This window comes from Schistocerca piceifrons, chromosome 1, assembly GCF_021461385.2.
Source record: "Schistocerca piceifrons isolate TAMUIC-IGC-003096 chromosome 1, iqSchPice1.1, whole genome shotgun sequence".
In the NCBI taxonomy this organism is placed as follows: domain Eukaryota; kingdom Metazoa; phylum Arthropoda; class Insecta; order Orthoptera; family Acrididae; genus Schistocerca; species Schistocerca piceifrons.
Window position 1 is genome coordinate 605,212,974 of NC_060138.1, and position 12,647 is coordinate 605,225,620.

Consider the following 12,647-nt stretch of genomic DNA (forward strand, 5'->3'; position numbering starts at 1 on the left):
TGGTAATGTTACTAATGAAGGGCCTTTAAGTCATGCAAGAGAAAGTGAGGAACTAGGATAGAACAACGTCAGAGATCACTCGAAGGATGATGCCTGGGTACTTAATACAGGGTACTTTCCTATTGAGACTCTTTGTTCCTTATTAAAGAAATGTCATTTGAACCATTTTGCGACATATTCTGTGACTTTATAATACATTACTTCAAAGGAAATCGTGATCTACACAGTGAAATGCATTCGACAGTTTACAGAATATACCAATAATTCGTTTCACTTACTGCCTTCTTATTACCGAAAGCCTTAAGAAACTCTATGTATTATGTGAAGTCGTATGGGAAAGGAGTCACTTATATACTACCTGTTCAAAAATTTTTGAGAATTATGGCAAAAGTGAGAGTAGTCGCGAGCTTGGTTGTATTTCTATCCTTCCGTTTTTATACACAAGGTTATCTTCAATATATGGGTAACTGGGAAAGGCTCGAGTTGTAAACGGCTGGTTACTCAATTTACTTAAGATGTACTTAAGTCTGAGGAACATTCTTTGACTCACTTTGTTGATATTTTATCATAATAGCTACCTTTTTATAAGGTTTACGATTGTTATTACATAGCCTTTCCACTAAGAGTCATATTCATATCACTGAATTCTTTCTTGTACTTGTGACATAAACTCGCGCAGAAAGAATGCGACCATATTGCAAATCAGTAAGTGCGCTGCGCAACTGCTGTACTAGTCTCTAAATAAGAATCCACCAGCAGATAAATGATTGACCTTACTTGACGCGTTTCGGATAGAACCCGTTCTCAGATTGTCGCGATCATTTCGGTGACCAAATACATGAAGACTGTATGTAATAAGCAAAGCTGTTACGGCAGTAGTGCATTACTCCTATTGATGAACCCCTTCCTTTCAATAATAAATATGAAAGTCCTGCTCTACCGTGCGCATCTGTTACCAAAGTATGACTTATATTTAAAGATGCCTGTGCCTCATCATTTTCGTAGCACCAGTCTCCTTCTTCAACATTTGCCATTTTTTTACTTATTTTGTTTCCTAATGATATTATCTTTTTGTTTGATGTCTGTACTAGAATCTTCAGTCCTTGTAATACACCGTGTAATGAGCTATGGCTACAGCATCAGACATGTTTATGACTGAGAGATAGTAGCTTTTTGCCCAAGATGGCTTTAGTCCTCACCTAGTCTACATCCTTTTTGTAGACTCTGACTTGATCAGTGTTCTATCAGGAGACAAAACGCCTTTCAAAAAAAGTTGGAGGCTTTATTAGTAGGTGTATTGTATTTTTCATTCAGGTCATCAGTAGTACGTATATAACTGCAGTTAATGTATTTGAGGAATTGCCTAGGACACTCAATTTTTGACTTTCTGACTACCCACAAGAGTTGAGATTCAGCGGTACAGACCTGGGCGTGTGCAGCTTGCCCTCTCCCTCGGCATCGTCCTTGAAGAAGGACGGCTGGAGGCTGAACCTGCGCCGAAACTGGGGGCGCGCCTTGACTGGTCGGTTGGGCGACATGGCCTCCTCAGCAGCGGCTGTCCATGAGGGTACCTGCAACAGCTGCGCCCGGCCGCCCGTCACACTCAGCCTGTGGCAGCCTGTGTCAACATCGGTTGCGAAAGCAATGAGTACTAGGTTTGTGCATACGTTCGTAACGCTTTTTCATAAGTTAAATAAAAACAACAGATACTCATAACAGAGATTTCAGCCATCAATAATATATTCTCCGTCAATATTTACAATAGTCTGCCAACGATGGGATAACTTTGTATACGAGGTGCGACAATAATGAGATCGATTTTCTTTGCAATATGTGGCAACCCTGCAGGCTTGCGTAGGCACGATATCTTTGACCTTGGTCTATAAGCTGCTTCTAGTCGAAGCGGCACAACGATGCAACTGCTCAGTCGTGAGTTGTGCTGTAATACGTTAACACATGTTTGTGTCTCTCGCCACGGAAATGGAACCGCATAACATTGCGCAGCGGTATGCCATTTCTATTTGCGTTAAATTGGGTGAAAACGCGACGACAACTTACGGTAAGCTTCAGAAGGCTTTTGGAGAGGAGATTATGTCAAGAGCTCAAGTTTTTCGTTGGCACAAAATGTTTAGTGAAGGCAGAACGAATGTTGAAGGTGAAGACTGCAGTGGATGACCATGAACCTCTTTGATTCCAAGGGAATTGTTCATAAAGAGTGTATGCCTCCTGGACAAACAGTTAACCAATATTACAACAAAGAAATTTTAGAAAGACTTCGTAAAAGAGTTCTCCATGTTCGTGCCAACATTGCTAATAATTGGATTCTGCATCACGATAATGTGCCATCCCATACTATTGTCAGTACAGCAATTTTTAACCTCAAAACAAATTTCAGTACTACCACAGCCACCTTATTCGCCAGATATCGCTCCGTGCGACTTTTTTCTATTTTCAACAGTCAAAACGGCGGTCAAGGGACACCATTTTCAAACAACACAAGATGTCCAAAAAGCTGTGACGAGGGTCTTGGAGGATATTACAGAAAATGTGTTTCATAAATGTTACCATCAATGACATCAGTCTCATTACTTTATTGTCGCAACTTGTATATCACGTGGTTTTGAGGCAAAGAAATCGTCGCGCCATGTTGGAGCGAATTTTCATCCAGAAAAGAAGTTCTTTGAAGATTATTCGATACAAAGCAGAAAGAGTGAAAATATAAGGGCGGCAGATCAGGTGAATAAGGTGGGTGCGGAATGACTTTTCAACCCAACTCCTGTATAGAGTTTAATCAGTCTAGCAGAATGGGCGCGGGCGTTATCGTGGAGTAGCACCGCTTCACGTAGTCTTCCTGCTCGTTTTCTTGGACTGTGTCAGCAAGACGGCTCAGTTGCTGACAATAACCTCGGGCAAGCAATTCGTAGTATACGATACCGTCGCTGTTCCATCAGATGCATAACATTATCTTTCGTGGATTCGCACAGGTGCTGCTACTTCTGGGCTCAACCGTCGCTTTCTTTTCCTTGTGTTAGCCTAAATGCACAATTTCTCGTCACCAGTAACGGACGGTACAGGATAGGAATTGGCGGTGTTGTTCATGAGCCAGTTCGTGACATGCAAGCAGAGATGCACATCTTGCCACCCGCAGATTTTTGTGATTTTTGGCTTAGAGCATGAGGTACCCATACACCCGATTTTTGAACATTGCTAATTTCATATGAATGGAGGACGGTGATGGAATGATCACAGTTCATCCCATTTGCCAGTCCTAGAGTACACTCATGCTGATCATTGGGGATAAATGCGTATGAAGGATCCACATCAAACTCCGAAGGTCTTCCTGAACTTCGAGAGTCACTTTGGAAAACGATTCCCCTTTAAATGAGGAAACCATTTTCTTGCCATGCTCTGCCGACACTATCTCCATGCAAGGCGCAAATGTTTCTGGCTGCCTCTTCTGCTGTCATCCCTCTAACGAATTCAGAGCCAAGAATACGTCCGAAATGTTCCGATTCCTTTACTTCGTACTCCATTTTCTAGAGTCCAATATCTCCAAATGACAAAATGACAATATGTAAACTCAAATAACAGCACTGAACTACAAATAAAAAATTTCAAACTATAAGTAAACCAATAGCAATCGGAATACCCAAATGCAAAACAAAAGCGCTACGAACATATGCACGAATCTAATAAATTTAAATACATGAAGTGGGAAAAGGGCTTGCTAACGCTCCCGGTTAACCAGCGGTAAGTCGGAGTTGCCGAGCATTTCACTACTTCCTGTCATCTCCGGTACCAATGTACAAGGCTGGCCGGCTGGAGCGAACGGAGAAGGCGGTCAGTGGATGCAGGGGTACCAGCTAGTGCGCTCCGAGAAGTCTGCAATTAGAGATAAAAATGGTCGGCCTCATTTCATGGGAAATAGCGATCGTGCTAAGCAGAAAAATTTGCTGGTTGTCAGAAGATTCTACACAGAACATTTGTGAGAATGTTACACTACAAGTTGTTTGTAGATGGAATTACATGCAGCGCATAGGATAGATGCTTACGATAAGCAAATGGTATATATATATATATATATATATATATATATATATATATATATATATATATATATATAGGGTGTTTCAAAAATGACCGGTATATTTGAAACGGCAATAAAAACTAAACGAGCAGTGATAGAAATACACCGTTTGTTGCAATATGCTTGGGACAACAGTACATTTTCAGGCAGACAAACTTTCGAAATTACAGTAGTTACAATTTTCAACAACAGATGGCGCTGCGGTCTGGGAAACTCTATAGTATGATATTTTCCACATATCCACCATGCGTAGCAATAATATGGCGTAGTCTCTGAATGAAATTACCCGAAACCTTTGACAACGTGTCTGGCGGAATGGCTTCACATGCAGATGAGATGTACTGCTTCAGCTGTTCAATTGTTTCTGGATTCTGGTGGTACACCTGGTCTTTCAAGTGTCCCCACAGAAAGAAGTCACAGGGGTTCTGTCTGGCGAATAGGGAGGCCAATCCACGCCGCCTCCTGTATGTTTCGGATAGCCCAAAGCAATCACACGATCATCGAAATATTCATTCAGGAAATTAAAGACGTCGGCCGTGCGATGTGGCCGGGCACCATCTTGCATAAACCACGAGGTGTTCGCAGTGTCGTCTAAGGCAGTTTGTACCGCCACAAATTCACGAAGAATGTCCAGATAGCGTGATGCAGTAATCGTTTCGGATCTGAAAAATGGGCCAATGATTCCTTTGGAAGAAATGGCGGCCCAGACCAGTACTTTTTGAGGATGCAGGGACGATGGGACTGCAACATGGGGCTTTTCTGTTCCCCATATGCGCCAGTCCTGTTTATTGACGAAGCCGTCCAGGTAAAAATAAGCTTCGTCAGTAAACCAAATGCTGCCCACATTCATATCGCCGTCATCAATCCCGTGCACTATATCGTTAGCGAATGTCTCTCGTGCAGCAATGGTAGCGGCGCTGAGGGGTTGGCGCGTTTGAATTTTGTATGGATAGAGGTGTAAACTCTGGCGCATGAGACGATACGTGGACGTTGGCGTCATTTGGACCGCAGCTGCAACACGGCGAACGGAAACCCGAGGCCGCTGTTGGATCACCTGCTGCACTAGCTGCGCGTTGCCCTCTGTGGTTGCCATACGCGGTCGCCCTACCTTTCCAGCATGTTCATCCGTCACGTTCCCAGTCCGTTGAAATTTTTCAAACAGATCCTTTAATGTATCACTTTTCGGTCCTTTGGTTACATTAAACCTCCGTTGAAAACTTCGTCTTGTTGCAACAACACTGTGTTCTAGGCGGTGGAATTCCAACGCCAGAAAAATCCTCTGTTCTAAGGAATAAACCATGTTGTCTACAGCACACTTGCACGTTGTGAACAGCACACGCTTACAGCAGAAAGATGACGTACAGAATGGCGCACCCACAGACTGCGATGTCTTCTATATCTTTCACATCACTTGCAGCGCCATTTGTTGTTGAAAATTGTAACTACTGTAATTTCGAAAGTTTGTCTGCCTGAAAATGTACTGTTGTCCCAAGCATATTGCAACAAACGGTGTATTTCTATCGCTTCTCGTTTAGTTTTTATTGCCGTTTCAAATATACCGGTCATTTTTGAAACACCCTGTATATATATATATATATATATATATATATATATATATATATATATATATGTTGAGTCCCATAGGTCTCAGAGCCAAACATATATATATATATATATATATATATATATATATATATATATATATATATATTAATACAAATTTCTTGATAGTTAAGTGGTATCCACTCAGAACTATTATAAGAGAGTCTGAGAATTAACTGGATTGTCATCACCCCTTGGAAATAAAAAACTAACTCAACTTGATCTGCTGAATCTGAGATACTGATCCTCAAGAGTTGGAATCTGAATTCTGATCTGAAGCGCCTTGTGTGCCGAGAACTTCGTGTTGAGAAGGCTGTATCAAATTTGCCACCTCAAAGTTTGAAGGACTATTGAATGGCCCATCTTCTTTTATGGCTGACACTTTACTTAAAATATCAGTTACTTCACAGTATTGGTAAAATTCAATATGTTGTTCGTTTTCTGTGTACAGGAGCATACGATACTGCTGTAACATATAGCGTGAAAACAAAAACTTGTGCTAAATCGTGTATGTACATCAAGATATGACTGTACTACATTATATAGGGTGCTTTAGAAAAGCCGTTCGTCTATAGTATTTCCGGAACCATTTAAAGTATCGTAATCACGGTTACATCCAGATGAATTATAAGAAAGTCCTGACTAAACGATGTACAGTCTTCATTCAAAATCATATTAACTGCAGAGACACAGGTAGCAGGAGAATGGATTCTCTCTTCAAAGAATTCTCTTTACCGATGAATCTACCTTTACAAATTATGGAATACAGAATTTAACAATTATGCGTTGTTGGGCTGCAGAGACTGAAGAGTCGCTGAGCCATGTCAAATAGCAGAGGCAGTGGAGCGTGAAAGTTTGGTGCGGGGTTATTGAAGACTATGTGATTGGTCCTTAGTACACTGAAGAAACCGTAACAGGTAAACGTAGAGGTATGTGGTATTAGCACCGCAGGCGTCCGGCCCGCTAATCGCTTGTGGCTAGGCAAGCGCTTTGTCAGATCTTTCCAGGTCGCTGGACAGACCGCTGAGGCGTTATTACTTGACACTCACGTTCACCTGATGGACCTTTTGCGTGGTAAACTCAGTGACGAACATCGTATCGTTGCAGCATGTGCAATGACATCGAAAGAACCTCTTCAGTCTGCCCAGACGTCCTTTCACCAGCGACTGCAAAAGTGAATTGCAGTAGACGGTGGGCACTTTGAACACTCGATGACACAAATAGAATTTCAAGTAAGTGTTTAGGAGCACATTATTTTCTGATTTCCTTTTTGTTGCTGCCGATGATGTAATTTTGCAATGTAAATGTTCATCTTGACGTTAAATTCATGACGTTAAATTATACCTCGGTCTCTTGTGTTACAAAATAATTGAATTTTTTACACACCTTCCTTGCTAGAGTCAGCATAAACAAGAGCAGAGCTGTTACCGTAGTTAACATCTTTATTTAGTTGTCCCGACTTTTGCCTTCCAGTTGGAATGTCAATCCAGCCACATGTGGCTAAGTGTGGCTAAGTCGTTGATACTTCACGTACTGTAACTGGTTTTCTCCAATCTGAGGGCTCGACGTCACTCCCTTGGCAAACTGCTATAGTGCTCTGTGAGCAGTGTATGGCGCGCAAGTTTCTTCACTGAGAGAGAGAGAGAGAGAGAGAGAGAGAGAGAGATAGATAGATAGACAGATAAATACACTATGCTGGTTTTGATGTGGTTATCATATGATATGCTAAATAAAAGGGCAAACCCAAGATGCCGGATACAAACACATTAAGAAAGAAAGCTGGTCAAGGAATTGCATTTAAAGGACAATCGTGACAACTCGGATGCAATGTGTTGAAATAGTTTGAGATGGAGGCGGAAACTGGCGAACAAATCCTGCCGGTTTCCAAAGCAGGCGAGCGATCGGCAGCCGACGAGAAGTGAAGTATTCCGAAACGTGTAACAAATCCTTCCGTACAAGATGTGATTCGTAGTCACATATACAATACTTATCATCATTGCGATGAGAAGTATCGTATGACATTACATGAGGCGGAACTTTTTGGAGGCTGCAAATCATCGTTTAGACTGGTTATGCAGAGCTCTAGTTCGCAGTACCAGCACAGCAAGGCCGTTTTGGTTAGTGTTACAAGGCCAGATCAGTCAATCATCCAGACTGTTGCCCCTGCAACTACTGAAAAGGCTTCTGCCCCTCTTCAGGAACCACACGTTTGTCTGGCCTCTCAACAGATACCCCTCCGTTGTGGTTGCACCTACGGTACGGCCATCTGTATCACTGAGGCACGCAAGCCTCCCCACCAATGGCAAGGTCCATGGTTCATGGGGGTCCTAAGATCTAACTATTCTAATTGCTCCGAAAAACTAAGCGGATTTCAAAGAGCGAAATGCCGCTGATATTGTATGATTTAGAACTACAATACTAGTATCAGAATTTATTACAGTTCCATTTCAAAAGCGAAGGTGATACCAAAATCTCCGTAATTAATATGGCTATGAAAGAAGACTATATCTCACACAGCGAGAATTTCGTCTCAATTCATTTAGTGAAAACAAATTTTTGATATCTTAATATGTTCAAGAAACATTAGAGAAGAAGAACGTAACTTTGGGGCCTTCTATTCTGTTTTACTTTACAAGATGGGTGTGGTTAACTCTTGGGATTCAGGTATGTGTGAACTACGCTACATTTTGATGTGTCTTTTTCTTTATTTGAGTCATCAGTCTTCTGACTAGTTTAATGTGGCCCACCACGAATTCCTGTCCTGTGTCTACCAATTCATCTCAGAGTAGCAATTGCAATATATAGCTTCAATTATTTGCTAGATGTACTCCAATCTTTGTCTTCCCCTACAGTTTTTACCCTCTACAGCTTCCTCTAGTACCATGGAAGTTATTCACCAATGTCTTGACGGATATCCTATCATTCTGTGCCTCCTTCTTGTGAGTGTTTTTCATATATCTCATTCCTCACTGATTCTGTGGAGCATCTCCTCGTTCCTTACCTTACCAGACCGCCTAATTTTCAATATTCTTCTGTAACACCACATGTCAAGTGCTTCGATTCTCTTCTGTTCCGTATTCCCACATTCCATATTCCACTACCATACAATTCTGTACTCCAAAAGTACGTACTCAGAAATTTTGTCCTAAAATTAGGGCCTATGTTTCACATTAGTAGAATTTTCTTGGCCAGGAATGCACTTTTTGTCAGTGCCAGGCTACTTTTACATCCTTACTCTAGCCATCAAGTGTTATTTTGCTGTCCAGGTAGGAGAACTATTTAATTTTGTGTATTGAATGATCAGCAGTTCTGACTTAAATTTCTCACTGTTGTCATTCCCGGTATTTCCCACTACTTTCATCTTTCTTTGATTTGTCTCAATCCATGTTTTGTACTCATTAGTGTGTTTACTTCATTCAATAGATCTTGTAATTCTTATTCACTCTCACTGAGGATAGCAACGTCATCAGTGAATCTTATCTTTGTCGTCCTTTGAGCTAGGAGTTTAATCTCACTCTTGAATTTTTCTTTTATATCCGTTATTGACTCTTTGTTGTATATATTCAACAACAAGAGTGAAAGATTACGTCCCTGTCTTATACCCTTTATAATCCGAGCGCTACGTTCTTAGTCTTCCAGTCTTATTGTTCCTTCTTTGTTGTTGAACGTACTTCTACAGCTTAATCTTATTTTTCTCAAAATTTTTAATATTTTGCACCATTTGACATTGTCGAACGCTTTTTCTAGGCTAACATCCCATGGCGCGTCTTGCTTACAACATCATCCGCAACGTCAAAACTGTCCCTATGGTATCTTTACCTTTCCCAAGGTCAAACTGATCGTCATCCAACACATCCTCAATTTTCTTTTCCATTATTTTTTACTTTATTTCTGTCAGCAACTTGAATACATGAGTCTTCCTGGCAGATTAAAGCTGTGTGCCGGACCGAGACTCGAACTCGGCTCCTTTCCCTTTCCCGGGCAAGTGCTCTTGCACTCTTGCACTTGCCTGCGAAAGGCAAAGATCCCGAGTTCGAGTCTCGGTCCCTCACACAGTTTTAATCTGCCAGGAAGTTTCATATGAGCGTACACTCCGCTTCAGAGTGAAAATCTCATTCTGAATACATGAGCTTTTGAGCTGACTGTGCGACAATAATTCTCACGTTTGTCGGTTCTTGTGATCTTCCGAATTATGTGCGTGATGTTCGTCCGTAAGTGTGGCGTTATATGTCCAATGTCATACATCCTACGCACCAACACGAGTCGTTTTAATGCCACTTCCCGCCACTATTTTCGGAATTCCGGTGGAATGTTGTCTATCCCTTCTGCCTTGTTTTATCTCTCAAGTCTTCAAAATGAATTTTTAATTCCTATTATATTAATGGGTCCACTATCTCTTCTCTGTCGATTCTTGTTTCTTCTTCTATCACTTCATTAGACAGGTCGTCATCCTCATAACGTGTGTGTGTGGGGGGGGGGGGGAGGGGATTCCCATGGGGAGTCCCATTACCACCATTGCTTTTAATTTCACATAAGATTGTTTTAACTTTTCTGTTTTGAATTATTCACATTTATAATGCAGTCATTTCGCTTCAGCTTCCTTGCTTTTCCTTTTTATTTCATTCCTAAGTGACTTGTTTTTTAGTGTTCCTGAATTTCCCTGAACATCTTTGTACTACCTTCTGAAGTATTTCTTCTATTACCCAAGGTTTCTTCGCAGTTACCTTCCTTGTACTTACGTTTTTTTAACATCTTCGGTAACTGCGCTTTTTAGAGACGTCCGTTCCTCGAACTGAATTGCCTACTGCGCTGTTCATTATCGCAGTAACTATAGCCTCAGAAAACTTCAAGCATAACTTTTCATTCCTAAACTTCTGTATCCCGTTCCTTTGCGCATTGATTCTTCCTGGCTTTCATCAGTATTTCCATGTGCCATTTCTCTAAATTGTTTCATCTCGACAACTGTCTTAAGCTTCAGCGTACTCCTCATCTTCGCCGGCCGCGGTGGCCGTGCGGTTCTAGGAGCTCCAGTCCGGAGCCGCGTTGCTGCTGCGGTCGCAGGTTCGAATCCTGCCTCGGGCATGGGCGTGTGTGATGTCCTTAGGTTAGTTAGGTTTAAGTAGTTCTAAGTTTATTTATAATGTTCATGGATGCTCCTGCGTGATATCAAAGAGAGTTTTGAAGTCTTAACTGTAGAACATTAATTTTGTAACTTCAATACATTATTGCGTAAAACTACGTAAGAATTGTAAAACAAAAGCCCACGTTCGACTGCCTTGAACGGTACTGGCGTAAAATTTTTAATTTTATTTTATATAATCAAGTGGCATAAGGCCTAGAAGAATTTTCCCAAGCTGATACAGCTTCCGGCAGCCTCTGCACATAGTCCATACTTTTCGTTATCTGTAAAGCTAGTACGTGTTCTGTAAAAGTATTGGTACTTTTGTCATGATTTCGGTGGACACTGTTTTCTCCCTGAAAGGAAAGGCAGCGGTAGCGTGGAACCTAAATAGCTCTAAGCACTATGGGGCTTAACATCTGAAGTCATCAGTCCGCGGTAGCGTATCTGAAGCAATATTACATGACCACGTTTATTCAGTGCTGCAGGAATCTAGCAAAAATAGGGACGGAACCTTTCTAGGCTATGATAGGCGCACAGAAACGGTTGGACGTGTCTGATACTAGTTTGATCATGATGAGGACGAAATAACCCTTCTTAGCTGGATTCCATTATCAGCAGATGTGAATTTATCAGTTCACTGTAATTTTTTATTAGCTAGTAATTAAGCTTCTGCTCATATTATTCATCACTCCTTGGGGGACTGTAATAAGTTCTTTGAGGGGCACACTATAAAGTTCAACTGAAGTGCATTCCCTAGTCATAGGGATGGATTTCTAAGAATATTATGTTTACTTATGTTCAGAGACTCGCACGGTCTGAAGTGAGTGATCGTATCATTTGTCCAACTTCTTTAAACATAACGATATCAATGGGATTTCGAAAGAGGCACACTTCAGCACTAGGTAATAAAAGGCCTCAAAATACATGAAAAACTAGAAGAATACATTGATTATCAGAATTATTGTATTTTTGAAGAAGTTGCGTTAAATATTTCCGTTCCGCGGGTTCAAGATCACTGTGTTCGTTGTTGTATAAGTTGTTAAAGTGTTGGCTTGCGATAGTCTGAAACAGTTGTTAGCGTAATCCCCGGGGCAGATGTACAGTTACGCTTATACCCACTGTCTGCCAACAAGGGACCTCTACCAAGTTTGCCTCCAACTCCTATCCAGAGAGTTATCTTTGCGCTGCTGGTCACGGCCCACCAGGGACAAGTCTGCAATACGATAACTGTTTGCTTCCAAGCAGCCAACTTCATCACTGCAAAACGCAAAACTGAAGCTTCGATGATGACGTGGAAGCTGTTTTCAGGGGGAAATTATGTTTCTTAACGCTTCGGGTATAGAAGCTTCAGAACTTAGAATTTAAACCAGAGAAAATTCTTTACCTTGTAAATTAATTATTTTCTCCTCTCTCTCTCTCTCTCTCTCCTTTTCATTTCCAGTGTCATTCTTGCTTTCTTCGGGTCTCACCCTAAAGCTTTTCAATAGTATCCTTTCATCGTGATTAGTTTCATTAACATTTCCCATGCTTGTCTATGATCAGTAACAAAGAGCCACGAATCTTTCTTCTAGAAAGTACACTCTAGGTGGTTCCTAGTTACTGATAACATCGGTTACCAAGACTTTACTGTCGTTATTCGCAGTATGCTCAACTGAAAGAAGGAATAGGAAGTATTCAGATCTAAAATTTTACATACTTCCTATCCCCCAAAGTTCTTGCCGACCGCCATTACCAAATGTAGTTATATGTGCGTCAAACTGTTTCTCACCATTCTCTGTAGTAACGCTGAGTGCATAAATCTGGTATGTTTGTTCCATATCTAGTATCTTGAGTAAT

The 12,647-nt window shown here is 41.2% G+C and overlaps 1 protein-coding gene across 8 annotated transcripts in view; it reads right to left on the bottom strand.

Annotated features, from left to right (window-relative positions):
- The window catches only part of LOC124792708 (GTP-binding protein drn-1-like), a 293,003-nt gene that overhangs the window by 22,272 nt on the left and 258,084 nt on the right, over window positions 1-12,647 (bottom strand). For 3 of the 8 annotated variants that reach the window (XM_047257960.1, XM_047257966.1, XM_047257964.1), the window contains exon 2: window positions 1,426-1,580. In XM_047257960.1, the coding sequence (XP_047113916.1) occupies window positions 1,426-1,538 (113 nt within the window). In that variant the 5' untranslated portion in view covers window positions 1,539-1,580. Of the gene's footprint in view, window positions 1-1,425; window positions 1,619-12,647 lie in introns of all 8 variants that reach the window. The other 5 variants (XM_047257963.1, XM_047257965.1, XM_047257962.1 and 2 more) reach the window with 2 other exon arrangements.